The sequence below is a fragment of the Excalfactoria chinensis genome, chromosome 4 (genome assembly GCF_039878825.1).
Source record: "Excalfactoria chinensis isolate bCotChi1 chromosome 4, bCotChi1.hap2, whole genome shotgun sequence".
Taxonomy (NCBI): Eukaryota; Metazoa; Chordata; class Aves; order Galliformes; family Phasianidae; genus Excalfactoria; species Excalfactoria chinensis.
Window position 1 is genome coordinate 67,367,098 of NC_092828.1, and position 25,392 is coordinate 67,392,489.

Genomic DNA, 25,392 nt, shown 5'->3' on the forward strand with positions numbered 1-25,392 from the left:
CCATCCTCCACCAAAACTGAACAGAAAAGGAAATCTTGTTCCAGAGAGGTATTACTCATACTTCGCTGGCCACGGTGAACACAAGAAAAGTGTTTCCCATAAAACTGTAAACAGAAAACTAAGTCTACTCTGAAAAAATTGCCTTCTTTTAGAAAACTTCAGAAGACTCAACCCATCTGGCATAAATATATATATATACACACACATATATACACACACAAGTGCAGGTATATATAGACACATATGAAAGAGAAAAGTACAATTCTTATATGTAAACTGAAAAAGTGAAACAAAACCTTGATGATACTATGAAACTTTAAAACATATATATATATATATATATGTATATGTATATATATGTTTTAAAGTTTCATAGTATCACCAAGGTTTTGTTTCACCTTATATATTATAATATATATATAATTATTATATATATTATATATAATATATATAATATATTATATAATATATATATATGATATATTATATATAGTATATATATATTAATTTAATATATATATATTATGGATCGATTTTAGATTCATCAAACTACACCTGATAAACAAAATGTCGACTGAGAGGAGACACCTTAACGGAACCCAGGTATTTTCAACAGTGCTGACTATTGCTAACACAAAGAAAGTATCCCGTTGAATGAATAGATTTGTTAATTAAGGAGAAATAAATGTAGATATGGGAACACATCCCAGCAGCATCTGAACTGAAGTCTTCTGCAGACCAGGAGCAAAGCTCTGTTTGTCAGATCATCAAGCCACAGAATCATAGAATTGCAGAGGCCGGAAGGGACCTCAAAAGGTCACCAAGTCCAACCCACTTGCCAAAGGAGGCTCCCTAGACCAGGTTGCACAGGTAGGCATCCAGATGGGTCTTGAATACCTCTACAGAAGGAGACTCCACAAACTCTCTGGGCAACCCGTTCCAGTGCTCTGCCACCCATACCATGAAGAAGTTCTCCTGCATGTTAGTATGGAACTTCTTGTGTTCAAGATTGAGGCCGTTATTCCTTGTCCTATTGCTATGCACAACCGATAAGAGCCTGGCCTCATCCATTTGTCTCCCATCTCCTCTTAGACGTTTATAAACACTGATCAGATCCCCCCCTTCAGTCTTCACCAGTTGTACACACCCAGGTGTACAACCCAGCATCCCACAAGCCACATGTGATTTATTAATAAAAATAAAAAAAAATTAAAAAAATCAAAGTCCAGCAGATAAAAGAACAAAAGTAAGGGTTTCAGGCACTGAAAACTTAGAACGCAAAAAAGCTTCTGCTATTCTTAGTGCTGCACTGTTTAGGGAGGAGGAGAAGGACTGACATACTGCCTCCACACACTTGGGGACAGGCAATTTGGTCACCAGGATTCCTTTACAGGCTTTGTGAGTGCACAACACTGCCTGTGGGAGAAGCATGCTGCTCCACAGACACCAGGGAACACATCCCAGCAGGGATGCCAACACAGCGTTACTACCATAAAACTGCTGGGCCTGCATGCCTGCTGTCTTGCATCTTTTGGCTAAAAATAGGCAAGGGGAGCTGATCCAAAATAAATGAGTAGACTGGACAAGACAGTTTCTGTCCAACACCAAACCCCATGATTTACAGATGGAGTCATGACTTCAGGGGGGGCAGTTGGCTCAAGCAACCCTTTTTATTTATATTTTTTTCCCAGCTAGCCCAGGGAAGACAAGGTTGTTTCCACAACCACTCATGGCTCTTGCAGGCAACTTTTGTTCACCTCACCACCTAGTCCCTTCCTGTATAGCTCTGCAAGATTTATATAAGAACTTTGAAGAACAGCCACCTAGGCCAACAGTGCTTTATTTTCCATTTATTACAAAACCAGAACTGCATCAAATTTGTAATCAGAAAGTGCTCACAATGGGGTGGAAAAAGTAAGACTACAGATTCACTTTTTTTTTTTCCTCCTCACACCTACATAGACTACTTGAAAAACACCCAAAGAAAATAAATGCACAGTGCGATAAAAATCAGCAGAAGACCCACGAAGAACTTTAAGAAAGAACAGTTAAATGTGAGATGCTGTTATAGATATCCTGGTGAAAAGAAAATGCTTTCTTCTCCAGGTGTGTGTGTGTGGTTTATATTTGAGCAGCTGCTGCAGCACAATAAAGCATGTTGAACAACAGAATGGAATTATTCCCTCCTGTAAATCATAGAATCATGGAATCTCAAGGTTGGAAAGGACTTACAAGATCATCTAGTCCAACCGTCTTCCCATTGCTGCTGCTACCACAAGTACTAAACCATCTCTCCTAGCTCCTCATCCAGATGCTTCTTGAACACTGCCAGGGACGGCAACTCCACCACCATCCTGGGCAGCCATTCCAGTACCTGACCACTCTCTGAGAGAAAATGTTCCATATGTCTAATCTAAACATCCTCTGGTACAACTTGTGGCCATTTCCTGGGGTCCTGTTTGTTGCCTGAGAGAAGAGGCCAAACCCCTCCTCATCACAACCTTCCTGCAGGAAGTTGCAAAATGCAATGAGGTCTCCCCTAAGTCTCCTCTAGGCTAAACAACCCCAGATCCCTCAGCCACTCCTCATAAAACTTGTGCTCCAGACCTCTCACCAGTTTCATTGACCTTCTTTGGACATGCTCTAGGGCCTCAATGTCTTTCTTGTAGTGAAGGTCCCAAAACTGAACACAGTACTCAAGATGCAGCCTCACCAGTGCTGAGTACAGGAGGATGATTACCTCTCTGCTCCTGCTGGCCACACTATTTCTAATGCAGGCCAGGATGGCATTGGCCTTCTTGGCCACCTGGGCACACTGTCTGCTCATATTCAGCCGAGCATCAACCAACACCCCCAGGTCCCTTTCCTCTTCATAGTCATACAGGCATTCAACCCCAAGCCTGTAGCGCTGCATGGGGTTACTGTGGCCAAAATGCAGAACCCGGCACTTGGCCCTGTTTAACCTCATCCCATTCACCTCAGCCCATCCAGCCTATCCAGATCCCTTTGAAGGACCTCCCTTACCCTCAGGCAGACTGAAACCACCCCCCAACTTGGTGTCATCTGCAAACTTACTGAGGGTGCACTCAATCCCCTCATCTAGGTCATCAATGAAGATATTAAACAAGATGGGCCCCAGTACTGACCCCTGGGAGACACCACTTGGACTCAACTCCATCAACCACTACCCAATCAATCACAGCCCAATCAATCCTCAATTTCTGCAACAACTGAAATCTGTACATTAAGAAATGAGTTCACAATGACTTTGGTACATTTGAAATTGTTTTCCGAAACCTCTTCTTTTTAAATCCCTCAGCCACCCAGATTTCAAGCAACAACCAAAGCTCTCTAGAGATGCTCCAGGTGGAGCATGTACTTTTTAGGCATCTTGGACAGCCTGCTTCAACAACAATGAAATAAGTGCAGTGCCACACAAAGAGAGTCAACAACACTTCCATGCTGCTTTATTAAGCCAGGCTTCCCAAGTGATTATAAAAACCAGAGGGCAGAAAAACTCCCAAAAGCCTCAAGCAGAGATCAGGGAGGGCATCACAGAGGCTCCTCCAGCTGTGGGCATGGTTCAGCCACTCTCACACGCAGTGAGCACATGGGTTGTGCAAATCAAGTACTCAGGCAACACTGGCCTACATCACACCTGCAACTTGTGGCCAGACACTCATGCACATGAAGTCTTGTTTCATTCAGGCAAAGGTGCATCATTAGTTATTTGTCTCAGATGATCAGCCTGGGCCCACTTGTTCAAATGCACATCAAAAATTTTCCTTAGAAGCATCTCCATTGCTGCCAGCAAAGCAGGAGTATCCAGGCAGGCAAAAGACCTACTACCTTCATTCTCTTTTTTCCTTCTTGCAGTGAAACAACTGCCTCTTCATTTTTGCAACAGTACAGAAAGCCACCTCTAAGTACCTACGAGAATGATAACTACCTGAAATAAAGCCTGCAATTTGCCTTATTTGCTCTTCCTTTGTAATCTAGTTTTATAGTTATTAAATCTCCCAAACGTAAAATATCACCAAATCTATCACATTTACTTTTATTTAGAATCATTCACCTAATGAATCAGCGGCTCCCTCAGAAGCCATGGCACTCTCAATGTTTTATACTGAATCATTAGGTCCTAGAATTTGGGAGTTATAAGAAAATATTGTCGTTCTGCTGTATTTAATGAATGATTCCACTCCATGAGTATGTGAAATAAAAGCATGAATCCCAAAGGCACACAGATCAGTTGGTACTGCTTTTCAAACCTCAGATTCTTAGCCAGCTTCATGTTTTTTCACCCCTTCCTCGAGTAATTAATTTATCCTGTAGTTGCCAAAGCCTCCAAAAACCTAAAACTGCTTGCAGAGCCCTGGTTTGTTCTTCACAACTAAGATCAAATTATTTCTAGGATGCAGAGAAGATGTTGAAACTCAAAAATGAACATTACGGAGGACCAGTAACAGTAAAGAAGAGATCCCAGTCCAAATAAAACTGGCCTTTCAATGTATCAATCACCATTCTTTTTTCAATGATTTAAATTAAAAAAAATCACTTCATCAAGCACAGTCTTATTCAAAAAGCTCCCAAGGCTCAGGGCCAGTTTCTGTCAATTCAGCAGCAATGCTACTTCGAATGTTTCACTTTCATGTGTGAGAGCAATGCAACACGTATCCTGCACCACACATCTTGCTCTAGCTTGAGAGTGTAGGGGAGGATATTGACTGGAAACTCAAAAGGGCTGCAAAGCTCAGACTAATAGGAAGTTACATTCTTGTCAAAAATCATTGCGCCCAACCATTTCCTTTTTCTATTCACAGCTGCAGCCAAAAAAATGTCCAACTTGACCAAAACCATTTTAAATTAGAACAGTTCAGTAAGATGTACGAAAAAGCTCTGTGGCTCCTGATAAGCTTGACCTGCTTAATAATTAAGAGTGCTAATCTTCCTACAGTAGTCGACTCTTGCTGTTTCCTTATTAATCCAAGTCTTCTGGTTTCCTCTTGGAATGAACGAAAACAGACTTTTACAGACAGTTAAGATTTTCATGACAGATCTTAAAGCTGATAAATGCCTTTGAATTACAGCCATTAAACACTAAATATGCCCTCCCTCCCCAAAATAGAAAAAAAAAATAATAATAACAGCTAAAAAGGAAACTAATCAAAAGAAAGAAAACTCAGACCTAGGACTTAAAATAAATGAATAAATGAAAATCTGCTTCTAGCTTACCCCCTTTAGCACAGCCAATGCCACTGATAAGAGTCTGTCCCTCCAAAGAAGCCATTAAGTCAGCCATACAAAGCTGCAAAAAACAGCTTTGACATCAGCCTGGATTGTGTTTCCTCTTTTGTCAATTTCAGCCCTAACCTTTAAACAAAAAGTAACCTTCAAGCATAGAGCTTTAAGTGTACTAACTTCCCAGGGCCTTGAAAGTAGATGATCTTCAAGGTCTCTTCCAACTCAAGCCATTTTATGATCCCATGAAAACAAATAACATACAAGTACTTCTTTCAACATCCTTTCACTCCAAGCCCAGCTCTCACCACTATGCTAATTTTAATTTTACAGGGGGAAAAAGCTGGAGCTGCTGTTGATTGCCACACTTATTAAAGGTCTTATTTCTCTCCTCTAGCAGAAAAACGTTCATGCAAGACTTTCTCAGGTACGCTCAAGCCATCCAAAATTTAAACAGTACACACTGACTTCCCAAGAATCTAATTTTTCATGTCACCAAATAGCATTTTCACAAGCTGTATTATATGACCATGGAAATACAATTTAAAAGGAGAAAGAAATGAAAAGAGCAAGGCTTCACTTTTCTTTAAGGTACTTTAAAGCACCATGCCACAGAATGAAATTCCAATTACATGACCTTCCCTTATTCGCAGTAGGCTCCAGGAACAAGGGACAAACACTGTGCTCCCAACCCTTGGGCCACTATGAAACATTATGGAGGAAAGCAAAAGATAAGTACCAGCCAGTAACCAAATAGCATCACAGAAAAAGCAGCTTTGCTACGGAGTTATCCAAGTCTGTGACAAGGGGGCAAAAAAAAACCAAAAACACACACACACACTCACATACTTCCTCTTCCCATGAGGTCCTTCGGGACTGCTGCCCCTCCCCTCCCATCCAAAGACCCCAAATGCTCATAAAAGGCAGTAAACAGAACCAGAACATTAACTCTTTAAGTCCCACTGTTTTTCATGATGTTGTGATGTGGAATACAAGCAACAAACAAATAAATAAAGAAATCACAAAACCACAACAAGCTTCATCCCCAAACCACCACCTCTCTATCTCATAAGAGCATCATCCTGCTCTTGGTTCTCCTCTCAGCTGGGATGCATCATACCCTTTTTGCTCCCCCTCTCCTTGTTTCAGTGCCATTCCACAAAGCTCTTCATTCTTCAGCAGGAGCCTACCAGATTGTCTGCCATCTGATGGAGTCAACATATGATATTGATCATGCCAGACATACATTTTCTATGGAAATACTGAAGAACATTTTAGATTTTAAGAGCAATAAAACACTAAAGACTTACCATTCATTCATGTTTTATTAACTCACTGCACTAGGAATTTTCATCTCCATCTGAACACTTTTATGCTCCAGCCATCTACACCAACCATCCAGCCGGAAGCTCTTCCTTCCCTCAGAACCACCAAGGTTGGAAAAGAACTCCAAGATGATCCAGTCCAACCGTCAACCTACCACCAATATTTCCCCACTAAACCATGGCCCTTAGTATATCTAAATGTTTCTTGAAACAAGAACCAGCTCCCCCTGTCATGGAGTTATCTAGATCAATCTATGCCCATGACAGGGACAGCAGGCCTGTAGGCCCCCTGGCCCAAAACTGGGAAGGGAAAAGGGGAAGAGTAGGGAGTTGGTCTCAAAAACAGAATTACATTTCCAACACAACACTGCTTACATTTCCAAGCGCATCCCTATCTGCAGACAGAAAAAGGGGTAAAGCCCCCACAGCATCAGATCATTTCCATTCTGACCATAGCATCACACAGAAAGCCTGCAGAATTCCCCTTGCTGCACCTTCCAAAATACCCAGAGCTTGTGCATCTGTCTCACATCACTGGCACTCTTGGTCAGGCATGCAAAATGAAATGACACTTCCACCACGTAGTGCTATTAATAAAAAGAAGCATTCTTGGTATATTTGTGACCTGCTCCTCAGTACTACCAAACATTTATGCTCTATTAAAGTGTGTTGTTAAAGAATAAAAAACATACAATATGAAAAAAGAATTATACCAGAAGATCCAAATTGGCAAAATCTCAAAAATTTTAGCATTACTAGGATTAGCAGTGAGAAAGCTTACTGCAGAAATCGGGTCCTTACAAAACATCTGGAACGCATTGAAGCCAAGGCAAAGCAAACTATATGTCAGTTTCTTCTAGCGTACACAACACTGCAGCTTGCTAGTATTAACTAGAGGAGAACCATAAGAAACACTTCCTGTTACACAGGTTTATTAACAGAATGTCCACCACCAAAAAACTCCACTATATTACAGCTAGCACACAAGCTCTAATGTCCAACTGACAGGCAGACAGAGCCTTGTCTGCTTCTTTGGGTACAATAGCTGGTAGGTAAGGAAGGGGACAAAAATGAGTTGGAGAAAAAAAAACAAAACAAACAGCAGGAAGTCAGCGTTCAGTATTTTCATCAGTTCAAAAGAATACTGCAATTAAGTACTACATTAAGACTTTACCTCCCCTAGATTCTAGTATTTCCTCTTTTATTTCAACACCAAGGAGCTAACCAGAGTTCACCAAGCTAAAATGTCAATCCATTGCTTTTAACTCCCCATTGTCAATAAGAAGAAAGGGAAAAGGAACAAGCATCTGCAAGCACGGCATTTTCACATGTGGCTCTGAGGACAAAGATCTGTAAAGTTTTTGCATCTTAGTGAACCTGATAAACCAGAAATGTGCTTCCACTGAATAAATTGATGCTCTTCACTTCTGCGCTCTCCACAAACTGATCTATTTAAGCTGGGGCTGCCCAAGCTCTGCATGTCAGGGAAGGATGTTACTTACTCGCAGACTACAGACTCCTCTGGGGTCCAAGGACACCTTCACCAGCTAAACCTGTGATCCTCTCCCTGCTCCCCTCTCTGCATAGTCCCATGTGGAAACTCCAAACACACACACACCACAGTGATATTTCTCTCTCTCTCTCACACACACACACACACACACACACAGAAGGAGCAACAGAACTTTGAAAGAACAATCTTAGATGGCTGGAAGACATAGCTTCTGTCAGAACAGTGGCAAAAGGATAAAGAAAAATCAGGAAGCATGAGGTGCTACCCCAACCTACAGTGAGCAGCAGATAATGCATGGAATTGTAGCTACCACCGCATTTATTCACTTATTGACACCTCACCTCACCACAGTTTGTGAAATTCAGCAGAAGGCGTTAACAGCTAATAAGGATGAAAAACACCAAGCAAGCCTGAAAACGTGGGGATGGAGGAGGGCTCTGGTGGTTGTTTAAGAGCAGCTACAAGAATCTGGAGGACCAGACACTTTAACCCAGCAACACTCACAAAAGGCAGCAATTCCCCCTTTTCAGAAGGAGAATTTAAGTGCCCTAAAAAGTAGGTCACCAGCAGGCCACAGAAATACCTAAGCAGGCAGCAGGCACCTCATGGGTTGCAGGCAGCTGCTTGCAGCAAAGGCCATGAATAAAAGAGGGAGCACATCAGGACAGAAACGGGACAATAACCACTGAAGAAAGGCAGTTAACAGAAACAAAGCACATAAAGCACGGGTCAAGGAGTCGGTCAAATACAGGCCCTTCAAATCCCCACGCTCCTCCAGTTGCCAGGAATCAAACTTTAGACACAAATCAGCAGTGCACATGGCACAAAGCACCAACGGGCAAGCAAGCACAAAATCAAAATAAGCACATTAAAGCCACAACATGAAAAGAAGCTGCTAAATGGTCTACGGTATTGCACTTCCTAAGGGCACTGCAACACACTCCACTGTTACAATCCCGTAAAACATACAGGAATTACATGTTTATGCTTATTGGGTTAGCACCTTCATTCTTCCTCTGTTCAGGTCGCTAGCTTTTATTGGCAGTACATCTACCGTGGCTTGGCATTTTGCAGTTAAGGTCTATACAACTTCAATCAGTAAGACAACACAATTCAATGTGGAAAAGCACTGCAGACAAAACTTATCCTGATCAGTGCAACATGATCACCACATTAGACTGCTCTCTACTTGAAAAGTGGAACAAACTACACAATAATTCTTGCACTAATCCTAGCAAACACAACCTGACCTGTCAGAAGGACACCTAACATCCACAGCTCCTACATTTCATGCAAAGCACACTTTCTTATTCTAAGCAGTGGCTTATCAGCAAACAAGGCAAGCATAATATATGAACTTTAAAATTACTGCTTTATTTTCTACCAAACATAATAAACATTTTAGATGAATTATAGCAATTTATGATCAAAGAAATCTATCACACCAAATAATTCTCTAATAAAAATCAACCTGTTTTGCCATTAATAAGAAACAAGCACCTACAGCTCGAGCACTGTATGGAGTTGCCCACTCCCGCCCAAGCCCATGGAGGATCTCTTCAAAGGTACTCACAGAAACCAGAGCACCAGGGGAAGCAGGATGCCAAGTGTCCATTTCTTGATTTAATTCTGATAACCAGAAACAGCAGAAACTAAAACCGCTTCACAGGAAATGTCAGGATCTCAGCACACAAACAAACTTAAGACTCTAAGTATTACCATTTGGATCCACCACTTGCCAAACAATGTCACCTTTGAAATAACTTTGCAGGAGTGACTCAAAACCAGTCTCTAAAGCTACTGGAAGCCTGAGACTATCAAGAATAATCATACTTTGGAGCCTCTGGCAAGACGGAGAAAACCCCTAGTAAATCAGGAGGGGAACTGTACTGCAGTAACACAACAGCATTCAAAAGACATAAAGAGGAACAAAGAACAGTAAAATAGAAAAGATTAACTTTCCACTAGCTTATGTATAAGCATTCACACATGATTAAAAAACAGCTGGGAAAGTCTCACTCAGGAAATAAATATACATATGCTACCAACAAGACAGGAAGTAGCAGAGAATAAAATAAGCAGAACATAAACTGCTCACCTATTACTCCATTACATCCACTTCGTAAAGCTGAGACTGCCTACCCATTTCAGTTCAAACATAACTTTTTATTGTCGAAACAAAGTTGCTGAGATACATGTAAAAGAGACTATCCATCATTCTTTTGAAGAAAATTATTAGTTCCCAGAGAGGAACATTACCATAGTGGTGAGGAAATGATTTACCTACAGAAATAGAAATTCTGAGAATGTACATAAGAATATCAGATCAGTTTTGACTGAAGGTCACTTTCTTCTTCTTTACGTAAGTCATTCAGGTTTCTGAGAGTCTTCCTAGTCTGTCTGAAGTTGGTCAAGTTATCATTCCACTGATGTACGAGCCTCTGCAGAGGCCAGGTCGGCTTCAGATTTTAGGACTGCAAATGAACTGAGGTCACTTGTAACAAAGGCTCAGCTACATTACTGTGAGGGTCACCATCCCACCGCCTGAAAGAACAATTTCTGAACAATCTAGGCTTAAAAAGCAGTGAGCTGTCCTCTGCATTTCTCGTGTTCACTGAAGCAGTATGCTGTTGTGAACAAACACCAAACAGAAATACTACGTCAGAAAGTTCAGCTTCTAAGCAAAACACAAGAAAACCATGAATCACAGATAAAACACTCTGCACTTTCAACAGCAATGAACATTCTACGCTACTTTAACTTGCTCCTTTCTATTTCCAAGGCTTTACAGCTTCATCACATGCTTTCACAAAGCTTTATTGCAAAGGTCGTCTTTTAGCATGGTAACAACATCCACTATTCTGGGCTTGAAATTCCTTAATTTTGATGTCTGTGGATTTCTGTGTGGATGAGATGGCCAACTGCCAACTACTGCTCACCAGGTACTGCAGCAGAATCTTCTCGTACCAGACTGAAAGTCAACAAGTAGGGTCCTTCACCCAACTACCTACAAGTCACGTCACTCACACACTGCCAGGGTGGGAACCCTGCTTTCCCAGGGCACACTTCCTCATCAAATGAAATTATGTGAGGTGCTAGAAGCTAGGGTTGTTTTGCCTCTGACTGTCTAGGAAGATGAAAAGAAGCTAACAGCATTGCCTGCAACACTTTATCATGCCACATCAGAGATATTTCAGGTAATTTTATAGTCAGCTTTGCGAAATCAAGCCAACAGGCTGGTACTTATGATTCAAAAGAGAATTCTGCATATCCCCAAACAAGCTGTTTATTTTTTCTGCTTTCTAATGATTTTCCAATCTGTAACAGCAGGAAAACTAAAACTCCTCATAATTACATGGTGCCCATTTTGAGATTGCTGAAAATGGTCCATTATTCCAGATGTCTACCTTTTAACTGTGTAATAGTGTGATTACAATTACTAAGAATAAGGCTCTCATAAAAAAAGAGAACTAAGCAGCAGTTACTACGGAAGTAAAACTAATTGAGTAATGATAAACTTATAAATACAAAGCTGTCTACAAATCAAAAGTATTATCTTGAGATTAATGCACCTGTGAAATCATCATTAGTGTATTAAAACATAAAAGTAGAAGCGTAAGAGGAAAGTTCTTACTCTGAACTACTTACAATACAGAAATAACACACATTGGCTAAGGTGACACTGAGATTACAATGATTAAGACAATGACAAATGTGCCACAGCAGCTGTTTGCTTTCACTTTGTTTCTCCTCTCTGTCTCTAAACACACGGTACTCTCCTGTCCTCTGTGCAAGGACAAGGCTGGTTTGGCTGAAGCAGAAGGCAGCCCAGCTCCCCAGCAGCACTGGGGAGCACTGGCATTGGGGGGTTGCATGCCATTCCAAACCCACTCACACGTTTTTAGGCACAACCTCTCTAGCAGCCCATGCCATCACTCCTCCCAGCTTCAGGGCCAATACCAAAACCAATGGAGCAGGAGGCTTGGCAGCCTTGTTCCATGTGCTCAGATAAGGCCTGGTTGAGCCCTGAAGAGCATGCATCTGGAGCAGACTCTGTTCTAAAGTACAGGCTATGTACAGCTTAGCAGAAAGCTAAAATAAATTGAAATGTTATACAGTGAGGCTTGAGCATGCACACACACTTTCATTCTATTCAACAGAGAGCAAAAAAAAAGCAAGGAGGCAGGAAGGGGAGGCTGCAGAAGAAAACAGATTGATGGCAGGCTAATGTTAGTCTGGCAAAAACTAAGGCAAAGGAGTGCTTTGAAACAAGAGTTGTCTTCTGATCTGACTTGTAGAGCTGCCAAAGACAGGGGACAGCACATGGACAGCAGAGATGGCAAAGCAGCCTCCTTCTCTTACCACGTGGGCTTGGAACTACAACCATTCCAGGCCTGTGCAGGAAGCAAGAGAAGAAAGAAATGATTCCATAAGTATGGAAAAGATCTGTGGGAGAGACAAAGCAGGAAGAGGAAATGAGGAAGAAGCCAAAAGAAAAAAAAAAAAGGCGGGATTCCACAGTGCAAAGCACAGTATTTCTGTGTTTTGATTACACGGGAGAGAGTTTCCTTCAGCAGCATATATACGCTAGTACAGTTTCTGCAAAAACTCCAGCTCTCAGCAGCTGGAGCAGGAGATTCCTGGTCTGGCCTCAAGCACTGCAGCTGCCCTGGGCTGCTGCTCTCATTTCAGAAAGGGTTGAAAGTGACTCTGAAATAAACAAGAAGGTAGCTGTCACATTTAGCAAGGAAGGGAAGCATGTCTTTTACTCCCCATATCAGCAGACAAGCAACAACTTCAAAAGACCCCATGTTTTGGAAGGAGCAACACACATGAGGAGCACAGCTGTCCCTAATAGCATACAATGCAAAGTTCACCAAGGCAAAGTTCATCATTACAAGTTCTAAAATGGAGATAAAGAGATTAAAGAAGCAGGAACTCAGCATGCCTGACAGAAACCAAGGAGAGTAGGAGTAACGTCAATAGTTCCTTCCAAAAGTATTTATTTCTACTTCATCTACAAGAGATTCCTTAACTCTGTCGACCTTCCAACAATCACTTATTATTATAACTTCACAGGATCCCCTGTGTTCTCTATGAGGAATGCAAAGATAACAGGTAGGTTAACATCTAACAGTTACATAACATTCATTTCCACATGCATCCAACCAAGCTTAAGACGACAGTTTCCCTGGTGATTTGGAGAAGGTGTAAGTAGGATGCAACAAAGGCAACATGACAATTGGAAAGAAAAATTAACCAAGTGGTTTTTTGGTATAATACAGTGAGAACACCCATTCAGTGCATACTGCAGCAACGTGTTACTTTATGAAGTGCAAAGAAAAGCCTTCAACAATTAAACAATTTCCAGTTTACAAGTTAAGATCGAGCATATATTCCAGGAAAAGACCACAACAGTTTTTTCAAATACTTGTGGGAAATGGTAAATCTAATGGAAACCTAAATGGTTAGTGATTCTGGACTGATGCTTTGGCTGAAAACACTTCGAGGATGGCTCCTTTCAAACCATTTAAATATCACACCTCAACATTCTCAGGTGACTTTCCAGCTCTTCATTTTAATAACTTTCTCAACTTTGACCTTAGTAAAAAAGCTTAATATGCAAACACCTCTTAAAACAGTTCTTTGCCTGTATTTAGACACTAGTTTTTCCCATTTGCTGGGATGCTTTTCTGAATTTTGATCAGACTTGATGATCTTTAAGGTCTTTTCCAACCTGAGCAATTCTATGATTTCTTTTGATATCAAATGAATAAATAAATAAATAAATCTTAATTCTTCGATCCTTCTTCTCCTGACTTGAGCACCAAAGCCCAATTTCTGGCACGCCAGCTTTATACCAGTTCTATGCCATTACTTTCCAAGAACTGGGTTTTCAAATTATGGCACTAAGTCATAGCCTGCTTTTTTCTTTTTTCTTTTTAAAGGATGAGTCATCTGGGTAAGCTTTTAGATTTCCAAAGTGACTTAACAGATCGTAGTACCAGAACTCATCTGTGCTTCTGAACCATCAGAAGGGATGAAACTGTCATCAGTACGAAGCCACTACACAGAAACCTGCAACGTGAAGTATGCTAGTCCCCAGGCAAAGCATTGTACCTTCACCTCCTAAGCACCTGCAGGAGCACTGACCACTTAATTTTGCAGTTGCGTACCATGACTGCACTGTTGTCTCAGACAACCAATACACCCTGGACTTCCCAGCTGTTAGCTTAAATCCTTCCAAATTACTGATCTTATTACACCTCAGCAACGTTAAACTTTTCGCTGACTAATGCCAGGAAACAGCGATGTGTCAGTACGCTACTCCTCTGCTATCTTTACTTTCCCCATTTCCTTCCCCCCTTTTCTAAAGCACAGATACAACAAAAAAACTGTGAGCGAAGGAGCAATCCCACTACACAGATCAGGAGAGGTGAAAGTGCTGAATGCCTGCTGCAACTCTGGAGGTTGAAGTGTACCAGTAGCAAGAACCCAACCAAGGGGGATGGTGCATATTAGGTGCACACAACAGTATTTGTTTGGCTTGTTTTACTGAGTGCAACTTTGTTTGAACTACTGCAAGTGTTGCTCACCACCTCAGCTTGGAAATTCAATTCTGTAATTCCTCAGAACCAGAGATGAAGAATATCACGCCTGTGGAAAACTCCTTTTTCTTTTGGTAGCTCAGTGTCTGCTTCCTCCAAGAGGAAAGCTAGACAGTTCAAATGAATTACCTGCTCACATCACTGAACAGTACTGTCCCTTTATCGGTGCCTTTTGACTTATTCTGCTTTAGCTTAAGTGTAATAAGGAAAGCACTTAAATCTTCAAATCCTGTTACTTCTAGCTGTGCTGTTCCCCAGCACAGGGGAAAACAAACCTATCACCGACATTCTTGTAGTATTTCAAGCCAAAGTTATCCTTCCAGAAGAACATCTTTTCACCAATGACTTTCAAACGTAAGAGAAAACTTAAGGAAATGTGAAGTTTTCTTTTAACAGGTTAGACCAAACAAGCATGACTAAGTCTGTCACAGACTGTGGCTTGAAGCAGTACATCCAGCAAGGCAATTGTCTGTGGTCTAATGTTTTTTACTGTAGAGTCTGATCCAGGGAGACAGAAAGCAGGAGAAAGCAATCTATGGTAGCATCCAAGCAATCTGAAGGTTGGGAATTGCAGACTGGAGATCAAGAACTTGCTAATTACCCTCTTCTCATTCAGGCCAACTGCAAACATACAGACCTCCAAAACAACCACTTCCCATTCACCTCTGGAACAGCTCTTTATAAAAACTGGTATTTTGACAACAGCTCATCACTTCCACACAATCTTCTGTAATTAATCAATGCATAAACAGTGTGATGACATCCATTCCTTGAGCGCAATCACACAAAAACAGGAGCAAAGGAAGATCACCCCAAACAGAAGATCCCATGATGCACATAGACAGGAAGTCAGCCAACAGACTGTTAACGCTTTACCATTTTTAAGTAGGTTAACAAGTTCCCAAGAGAGCCTATTAGCCTAGAATTAAAAAGTGATTAAAACAGCATTTTGGAAAGAGACCTTCTCATTCACGCCCCAAAACGCTGAACATTCTGCTTTCTTCAGCTCTGGGGAAAACTGAATTCTCTGTTTCCACTAACTCCCATTCAACACTGCTGCTTCCAGATCCTTTTCTTCAAGTGCTCTGGGGACTGCAGCATCTTTAGCTGACTTCCCTCGGGCATGCTGGCAGACAATGAGATGGGAGATTCTGCAAGTACTCAGGTTTTGCTGCTATAAGAAATGGAAATCCCCATGACTTCAGCACACTGTGACATAAATCAAGGGAATCAATCTGGAAAGAACCTAGCAAGTTCTAGCCCTTCCAACAGATCTTTGCTAGGTCTTCTTCATAACATTCCTTCATTATAGGCATAAGAGCCAAAACCATTTGAAAGTTGTGCACAAATCAGTACGTGTTTAGGCAAGTTTCCTGAAGCGTCTGAGTATGACAACAGAAGAATGTTTCCATCCACGTAACAGTGAACCCCAGAAGCCATATTTACATAAAACAAGTTCATTTTTGGAAATGAGTGATTACTAGAGTGTCTTTAAGCACCCGAACGACAAAAAGTCAAATCATTTTTTCCTATTTCTCAGTAACCCCCTTAAGCACAGCATTTGAGGCTGTTGTCTTCTGATGACATCGCAAGAAAAAGAGCATGTTTAGGCATGTAGTAAAAAATATGCATCAAAGTCATACTAATCCCCAGCAGAAAGACAGAAGGTTCTGTATTTACACAGGGAAAATGCCAGCTTTCAACAGTTCACCCACCCTTCTTTTCTCAAAGAGGAGAAAAAAAATGATTCTTATTCCCTTGTGCAGATATGAATCAGGGGATGTAAGCAAGCACAAACTGTTAGCGACACCTGTTAGAGGCAGCAGTAACACTCCCACCCTCTTTCTATGCCATTTTGTCATCTCCACACAGACAGGCCACAAGTGCCCTGTGTTGATGCTGGGTTCAGAAGAGAAGGCTCCTGATGAGGCAGCAAGAGGGGAGAAAAAAGCTCTGTGAAGAAACACTCCAGCACAGAACTGGTCAATCATTGCCATCCCTGTGTGTACCTCTGCTGCCAAATCCCAGCAGCGTTTGTGTTTTATCAGATGTACTCGCTCTCAAACCCCAGCTAAGGGCAAAGACAGCAGATAAACGAGAAAAGCATTTCTGGCTAACTGCAGCCGTCAGAACACAGTGGTGTTACATGTTTATTTTAAGTCCTGTGATCTTTGTGACTGACATGGCACAAAAAGCCATACCCACATTAGTGCATACCAAAGGAAGGAAGTGTTTCATTGGTAGATGTCCAAGCATTTTAATCTGGACACTCAGAGGAAACAAAATGTGTATTCAAATAATGAAATAATCTGCAATGCTATTTACTTTACACCTCGAGGTAGAGGAAGCCTGATACTAACTGAAACAGCAAAGCTGAAGGCCACATTTCTTAACACCTTTATTATTTATCTGATTTCAAATAATAAAGTGGACTATTTATTGTTCCACAGCAGCATAATAAGACTTTGGCTTTAAGTCTGCCTTATCCTCCTGGTACACATTAACACTCCAAGACTACTTATTTGTTTGCATGTTCTGGATCTCAAAATTATCCTCTTGTTTAAAGAAATGAATTATAATATATACCATAAAGCAGAACTAATAAGCACGGGATTGTGTGTGTGTGTAAAAGCAATGAAATTTAACACAGCCTAGAGATAAAATAAGAAGAAACAGACACAAGAGGGTATTTCAGTCTCATATGTGCTACTTTCTGGATTTGCTAACAATAATATCAACAGTAATATCAATATTGGAAGAGAAACCAGTAAGTCATAAATATTGAAAATAATATGTATTTCTAAAACAAAAAAACCCCAAAATCTTCAGTACTCTTGTGTTCTTTTGAGTTTTGCTTACCTTTGCTCTTCTGAGTGTTCTTCTACATCCTCCTCAGAATCAGCCTACCAAAGAAAGAGAACACTCTGTAAGGATCTCAGCATTACCACCTCACAACACACAGGATATGCACGCTATTTCTAATTCTGCTGGAGTTGTACCGCTCTGACTTGTCTGGAAAAAGGGAAAAATCTGAAACTCCTTCAGCAGTTCCTTTCTGATCCAAAGTAAGGTGAGTACTGGCCATTCCATTTGAGGTCTCAGCTCATTTTGCCAAGTGATGAGTTATCATGGCTATTATGTTATTTTTTCAGACACTGATTTAACAGACTTCTTTTCCATTTATACAAATGCCTCCCTCCAAAATTCTGTTCCCACAACTAATTTAAATCTGAAAGCATCCACCACCCCCAAACTACAGCAACGCTGGTGATTCCCACCTTCCAATTACATCCCCCGCGTCAGTAAGATTCATTTCCAGTATCTGAGAAAATGATGTAAAATGCCTTAATATTCAAGTTACTTGGCCAATGCCAAAAGCAAGTACAAAGCAGCAAGTTCCAACAAAAACATTCGGATCCCAAATACAGATCTTAACAACCATCAGCAAAACACACAAATATTGGAGGGAGTATAAACTGAAAGCACAGCATCTTAGCACAGTGGTTGGACAAAGGTAATTTTCAAGACATGTAGGAAACAAATGGTGCCAGCTTGCAGTTTACCACTAAACACTTGGAGCTGCCTACAGAAATGAACTCATGCACCGGTTCAATAAGCTCCCTGCAGGAAATTCATTTAAAACAAGCAGGTAACTGTGTTCTGGATCAGTTGAAATTTCCAGGAGAGCTGTAGGTACACTTTCAAAGTGGAACACGTTACAACAACCCAATCCGTGCTGATGAAATGAGGCACAATTTTAAGGAGATTAACCTTTCCAAGAGGAGGTCGCAGATAGCCCACCAAGCATAGCTCTCCCAGCTCCTGCAGGAGCAGGTGGTAGTTCCATAAGACACCAGGTATGAACTTTAGCAATGGAACAGTAAGGGAAAAAATAATCCACTTTAAAATTAAGAGTGCACCTTCTGCCCCTGTGGATTGAGTCAACCCTTGCCCGCCAGACTCTTCCAGCAAGGCATGACACTAAGGCATCACCTGTTCTCCAGTTCCTCCAAGCTCCCAGCGCATTTCCAGTATATCCATACAATGCTGAGGAAAACCAGAAGGCTCCTCACCCACCTCTCCCATGGCAAGCTGGCAATCTATCCTCATTTTAAATGGCTTAACTCTCCCTTTAAATGGCTTGACATCTGTCAGACATTGGAAACCTGGGATTGTCACTATGGTGTTCGCTCCTAATCATCACTACCTTAGCGATGATTACTATTCTTCAAATTTTATTAAGCAATGATGAAGAAAACCTTCTCAATCTACAGTTTGGTCACAGCATAAAAATACAATTGTGCAAGAAAAGTAAATAAATAAAACTACCCCTGAATTGAAGCACACATGCCATGCTCCATTTCCAGCATTCTCCTACCTTCTTCCCTCTTCTCTATACAACAGACTACACATACACTTATACTGAGGATGTGATTTTTATTTATTTATCTATTATTTAAAATGAACACACAAAACCACCAAAGCAAGCAAGGCTACAATACTGCCAACCAAATAATACAAGGGAGTAGTTCATGAGGCCAACAGGCTACAAAAGCCTATCCTAAGAGGAAAATAAAATCTCCCCTCCCTCCAGACCTCATCCTGAGCGTAGACAGGTGCTTATTTCATGCCCTGAAAGAGCCTCCCTTGTGTCACACAACGGATGAGAGCCTGGGCTGACAGTTCCTGCATAAGCTGCATGGCCAGCCCACCTTAAGTCATATCAGCAGCATCCAGCAGCTGAACTGGGAGGCTGCAATAGCCTTTTCACAGCCCAGAGAAATAATCCCCACCCCAAGCCCATCTCGGGCTTTCACATATATTATGTGCCTTCAGACAAGCCCTGCTTTGAAGTAGGTGATTTCATGTATTAATTTGAGCATAGCTGATAGGATGTGCCACTCTGAATGACTTACTACAGTGCCTCATATCACAGGTACATACACTAGATCAAGAACTTCACCAGCTTCCAAAACCAGCTGAGAAATTAACCTTGTTAGCCCAATCAGCACCAAAGAACTGAAGACAAATCTCCACTACATGGGCCAAAGAGGGGAAAAAAATCTTACAGACCTAGGCAGAACCTTTATAGCAAACACTCACACAGCTCTGTATTTGCCTTGTGTCTGTAACCTATTAAGATACAGCAAATATTGGGGCATCTTCGACTTTCTCAGAAATTCAGTACCTGAAGGGTTATCATAATCATCTGAAATAAACAGTCACTGTAGCTTCCTAAGGACCAGCAAATAAATTCAAATGTATTCAAGGCATTCCCCCAATGAACCAATCCGCTCACGTCCTACCAGCACCAGCCAAGGAAAGCAGAAAACCCACTGCATCAGACAAACATGGTGTAGACACTGGGGAAAACAATAAAAGGAATGTTTGGTATCTGCACTCCTTTTGATGACTTATTATCATTTTTTTTTAATCACAAGACCCAGAATTAGCCATCATTATTTCTCTTAAAAATGAAATCCCTGCACTGAGAAACATGGCTCAAGGGTGTCATAGTTCTATGGTTCTCCATCGGTATTCCACATCACATCATCTTGCAGGGTGCTAGGAGTTAAAGAAAGAGTGGAATATCAATGGCAGGGGAGAGTTGGGGTTGGATTTGGTGATCTTAGTGGTTTTTTCCACCCTTAATGATTTCATAAGCTACAAAGAAACCACTGAATGCCCTTCTCCATATTTAACTAACCAGCTTACCACTGCCCCCAGATTCTCCAAGTACTTACCAGAGCACTTTCTGATGGAGATAATCTTGCCACAGTTCTCTAGCAGCACCTTTCAGTGGTGCCCACCATAAATAACAGATGGTATTCATTGTTTGTGGTCATGAAGACTGAAGGCCTGACCCCCTCACTTCAGGTTCTTTCCTTCCCTCTTTAGCAAAACAGAGTAGGACTTGAGCCTTAAGTCCTACACAAGGGACTTCTCCTGAGCATTTCATTTAAGTCAATACTAACAAGCTACATACAAACAACCAAATCCCCACAATAATAAAGCATCTGAATAAAAACCACAACTGCTCTAACCAAGGCCTTCTCACTTCACTATAATTCCCGCACCGAAATCCCACTGACTTTCCCTTAGATCTCCCAGCTGACAGAGCAGGCAAAGCTTCACATTTTTCAGCAATTAAAGAACAACTAACAGGAAGCAAAACCAAAATCCAGCCACCCCAGAGACGTTTTATGTCATCATGCTATAAAAAGAAGGCTGAGGGAAAGGAGGAAGAGGAGGCAGGAGCTCTGAGACCACTCCATGCTTGACACCAACCTCTGTAGACAAAGGGGAACTGGGCCCAAGGGGAATACTGGCAGCACTGCAAGCTGGGACACTGCATCATTTTAAAGCAAGAAGGGAACCCAGGACAAAGACATTACTCTTGGAAGAGGATTGGTGGAAGCATGCTAGCTTCTCCCTGGCTCACGTACCCCATCATCACTCAGGCACAGCACCACAGGCCAGACACCAGCCTACCGCTCTGCAGCCAAACTGCAGAGAAAGGTAACGCTGACAGAAACGATCCCAAGGAGAAGGAAAGATTAAAAAAAGAAGTAAAAAAAAAAAAACCCAAACCAGCATGACACTACTATATACAGGAGGGAAGCTGGGAGGAGGGCTGCAAACAATGAGAGGGAGGCAGGAGGAAACAGAAGGTAGAGCAAGGAGGGTGGAGGCGTGCAGGCCTCGGCAGCTGTGCTCCAGTGAGCACACATGCAGCGCAAGCTGGCAGAGTGATTCTGTGAGATGGATACAAAGACTGAAATGCCTCCCCTTTCCTTTTAGCTTGATGTCTTTATTCCACTTGCAACCTTACAAACAAAAGCAGGCACAGGAAACTTGGCAGCTGACTGGGAGACAGAGCAATCTGACTGCCATTCTCAAATGCTGCATGCAGCAAGAAATGCTCAAAATTGCTATGTCACAGACAACTGATGATGCATGGAAAATAAGATAATAGTGCAAAGCCACTACAGAAAGGGAAAAGCATCAGACAGCACTGATAGGCTGCCAACAAAAGGGCAAAGGCCTAGGCAGACAAGGCAAGCTCATCTCTATCCCACTCAGTGCTCAGGACATGCAGGCAGGATGGAGGTGCTCTGGAAGGGCAGCACACATGGCTCCCTCCTAAGGTTCTTCCCTTCTGCATGGAAAGTCCTTGCTACTGTGTGGCACCCATTCCCTCCCACCTTCCTCCAAAACATGAGGAAGAATTTAGCAGAGGAACCGGGACATTTCCTGCACCCAACGCCTTCTCCCAGGAGTACCTTTAAACATGTGGAGTCCTCATTATCAAACAAGGTCTCCTACCCACCCAGGAGCATGAAGCCGTTCAGTCTCTTACCTTCCCAGTACACCACACTGGTGCAGGGACATTGGGCAATAACCTGCTGGGTGTCTAACTGGGAAAGCCTGCTCTTGCAAGTAAGGGAACACTGCAGAATCTTTGGAGTAGCAAGTCAGATCTCTGTTTCATGCAGAGCGGCTTATCAACAAGCAGCAAATCTCCAATGAGTTTCACCATCCCTCCAACAGGGGAAGGGAACTCAAATGTTACCAGGTAAAGTGTCTGTCTGAATCCAAAGAGCCCTACTAACGCTTCTGTCAAGCTCTGTACTAACCAGGGGGCAGCAGAGTGATGACACTGAACTACCTCCACTGGCCAAGACCCTTGAAACAGAGAAACGGCCTATCCCTCAGGAGCTCAAAGAACAGCTACAAACAGCAACATCCCTACATCTATAGGGACATGGAGAGGTCTCCTTCGCTCCTTCTGCCTAATGGAAAAGTCTAAGAGGTGCTAAGCCAACGCCTGCAGGGAGTAGAAATGCAATCAGTTAAGACCAAGACAGGAAGGTTGAGTTTTTGTCATAAAACCTGCACGAGGAACCCAGGCCCTGCCACTGTTGTTCGAGCAGCCTCCCACTAGGCAGATGCTGCTCAAGCCTCCAGCTCTGAAGAGAAAGTGATGCAAAGCAGCCTCTGCACCACTAGCATTCAGACATACTAGTTCATCTGGCTTTTACTGCCAGCTCTGCATTTCAGCAAACCTATTGTGATTTTTCACTTCTTGCTCTGTCACAACCGGAATTAGACCTGTTTGATTTCCTGCATCCCCAGTGCTGCCTCTACAACAATGAAAGATTAGCCTCCCAGGGTCACTCACTGTACACACCAAACTCAAGAGCCATTCACACCTAGCTTAGCTGCAGCCACATTTCCCCTGGGATGCTCAAGAAGAAAGCATTTTCCAGAAAGACCTCATCTTTTTGGGAAGTAAATGTGACCTAATCACTCTTCAGCAATGACAAGTGACTATAAACAACTGCATTACACGGTCCTACACCCAACGCATCCTAATGCCAAAGTGAGGACTTGGGCAAGCAAGAGGCAGGTTAGCCAGGCACCTGGGGACTACACCTCCCCTCAGCATCTGGCACATCTTTGCTTCTAAGTAGCATCAGGCACATAGCGAACAGCAAAAATACATTAACTACAGAAAGCTGGGCAACACCAGCTAGCTTTGGTGCAAAACGACCCCTCTGCTGCATTCCCCTACACTAGTGGCTACCAGAGGTTGAGCACCAAGCACTCTACAATGGCTCCAGAGAAAAGAACTGCTCTGCCGTCCCCCTCAAACAGCTGTCCCCAAGGATTGCTGCTACTCAGCTCCCAGCCTGCTGCCGTGCAGCCTGGAAGCGCAGAGCTCAGCCCGCTCCCTCAGTGCCTACTGATTGCCTCCGGTGCCAGAAGCTCAGCCTCGCTGCCAGCCGCTGCTCCTCCCTCCCAGGCCCGGCCCCGTGCTTCTACCATTCTTGCTCCTCTTTCCAGGCAGAATCCAACGCGTTCTGTTACTACCCGACAAAAAGGAGCTCAACAAAACCAAAATGCACCACGGCCCGAGGAGTGACATCACAAATTATGTGTCATTAGAGGAGGGCGGAAAAATGGCTTCACCTGAGCAGACTGATTTAATACAAACAGATGCATAAACTACCGTGTGAACCATTCGGCATTTGCCAAAAGCAAAGGCGCCTTCGGACAGGCACGTTCAGGTCCCTCGATTAGTAAATAAATAAATAAACGCTTCACAAAACGAAAAAGCGCACGCAGGCAGAAAGCGGCCAGCTGGGGCCAAGGGCGGAAGGCGTGCAGGGGAAGCAGCCCCCGGGAACATGGAGGCCGCCTGACAGCCCGGCCCCGCCGCCACCCCGCCCCGCAGCCACCCCGCAGCCGCCTCCCCGGCCCCCCCGGCCCCCTCACCTGCGCGGGCAGCAGAAGCTCGCCCTCCTCGGCCTGCCACAGCTCCACCACTCCGGGAATGGGCTCGATGGCTGCGGGCAGAGAGAGAGAAAGCACACGTGTGCCGGCCGCGCCCGGCCCAGGGGCATAAGTGAAGGGCAGGGGAAGGGGAGCGCGGCCCTGCTCCTTTGTGTCCCCGCGCTGCCACCGCGGCGGCCGCCCCGGGGACCCGCCCGCAGCGTCGTCTCCCGCCCCGGCCGCCCCCCGCGCCGCCGCTCACCTTGCCCCTGCGCCTCGCCGGGGCGGAAGCAGGGCAGGAGGACGTGGAAGACGCCCAGCAAGAGGTTCATGGCCGCAGCCGCGCGACAGTAGCCGCCCTGCTGCGGGTAGCACAGCCCCGCCATGCCGAACCGCTCCGCGCGGTGCTGCGGCTGGGTGGGGGCGGTGCCGGGAGGGGCAGCGCTCGGGTGGCCCCGCCCAGCGCCGCAGCGCCCCGCCCCTGGGCCCGCGCCGAGCACGTGGGGCGCGCGGGGGGCGCGCAGGTTAAATCCGGGCCCCGAAGCGCGTTATGCTCCGAACGTCCCGCCTCCTCGATGAAGCCGTAAGACGCGCTCTGGACTTCATTATTAGTTTGTAGCATTTCAACACACGGGGTTTTTCTACGAGCAGAATCGGCTCGCTGCGCCTCCCTCGCGGAGCTCCCATCGCTGCGGTATGCTGCCCGCCCCAGCGCTATCGCTCGCCCGCAGCCCCGTATCGGGACACGGCAGCAGCCGCCGAGCCCCTCGATAAGGCTGCAGGTCCCGAGGGCAACCCTTCCTCGGCCCCGTCAGGAAACAAGGTGCCACGAGGGTGTTGCCTGCCAGTGCCTGGCGGTCGCTGCCGGACCGTGCCACGGGCTGTATCAGTGTAGGACAACACAACACTGGGTTATTCCTGTAACCTACGTTAGACTGCAATAAACAGGAGCGTATTGCCCTTCCTGGTCAGCCAGTATGTTTGAAATGAGCCACTTGCTCTAAGCAGGGGTGCCTAGCCCCAGATTCCTTGCATCTGACAGAAAGAGAAGAGAGGACAGCTAACCTCTTTATGTTACAAAGTGCTGTCAGTGCTGCGGTACCACCAAACGCGAGGCAGTCCACAAAATATGCTGCTGTCCTCTCCTTGCCCTGATCTTGCCCTGATCTGCCCACATTTTTTAGCACTTACAGCGCGTCCACTTGAAAGCGGGGTGGATCCTCGCACACAGCAGGGTTTGCAGTCTTCCGTGGGACCCACTGTGTTACAACAGCATTCAGAGCTTTATAAGCTTCATTTGTTTTCAGAGAGCCTATTTGGAGCATTGTCTGTGCTTAAAGAGGCATTTAAAACTAAAGGGAAACTTTGAAAGCTTCAGAGACAATGAGCTGGGCTTGTGGTGCAGGACACGTTTGGGGAGGAATAGCAT

General features: G+C 43.7%; 1 protein-coding gene across 1 annotated transcript in view; it reads right to left on the reverse strand.

Moving 5' to 3' along the window:
• Positions 1-24,382, reverse strand: part of TMEM131L (transmembrane 131 like) — a 66,557-nt gene extending 42,175 nt beyond the window's left edge. Inside the window, exons 1-3 of the mRNA XM_072335926.1 lie at positions 24,226-24,382; positions 23,967-24,037; positions 17,547-17,590 (exon numbers count right to left, since the gene is read on the reverse strand). Coding sequence (XP_072192027.1) covers positions 17,547-17,590; positions 23,967-24,037; positions 24,226-24,349 — 239 coding nt within the window. The 5' untranslated portion in view covers positions 24,350-24,382. The remainder of the gene's footprint in view (positions 1-17,546; positions 17,591-23,966; positions 24,038-24,225) is intronic.
• Between the last annotated feature and the right edge of the window lie 1,010 nt (positions 24,383-25,392).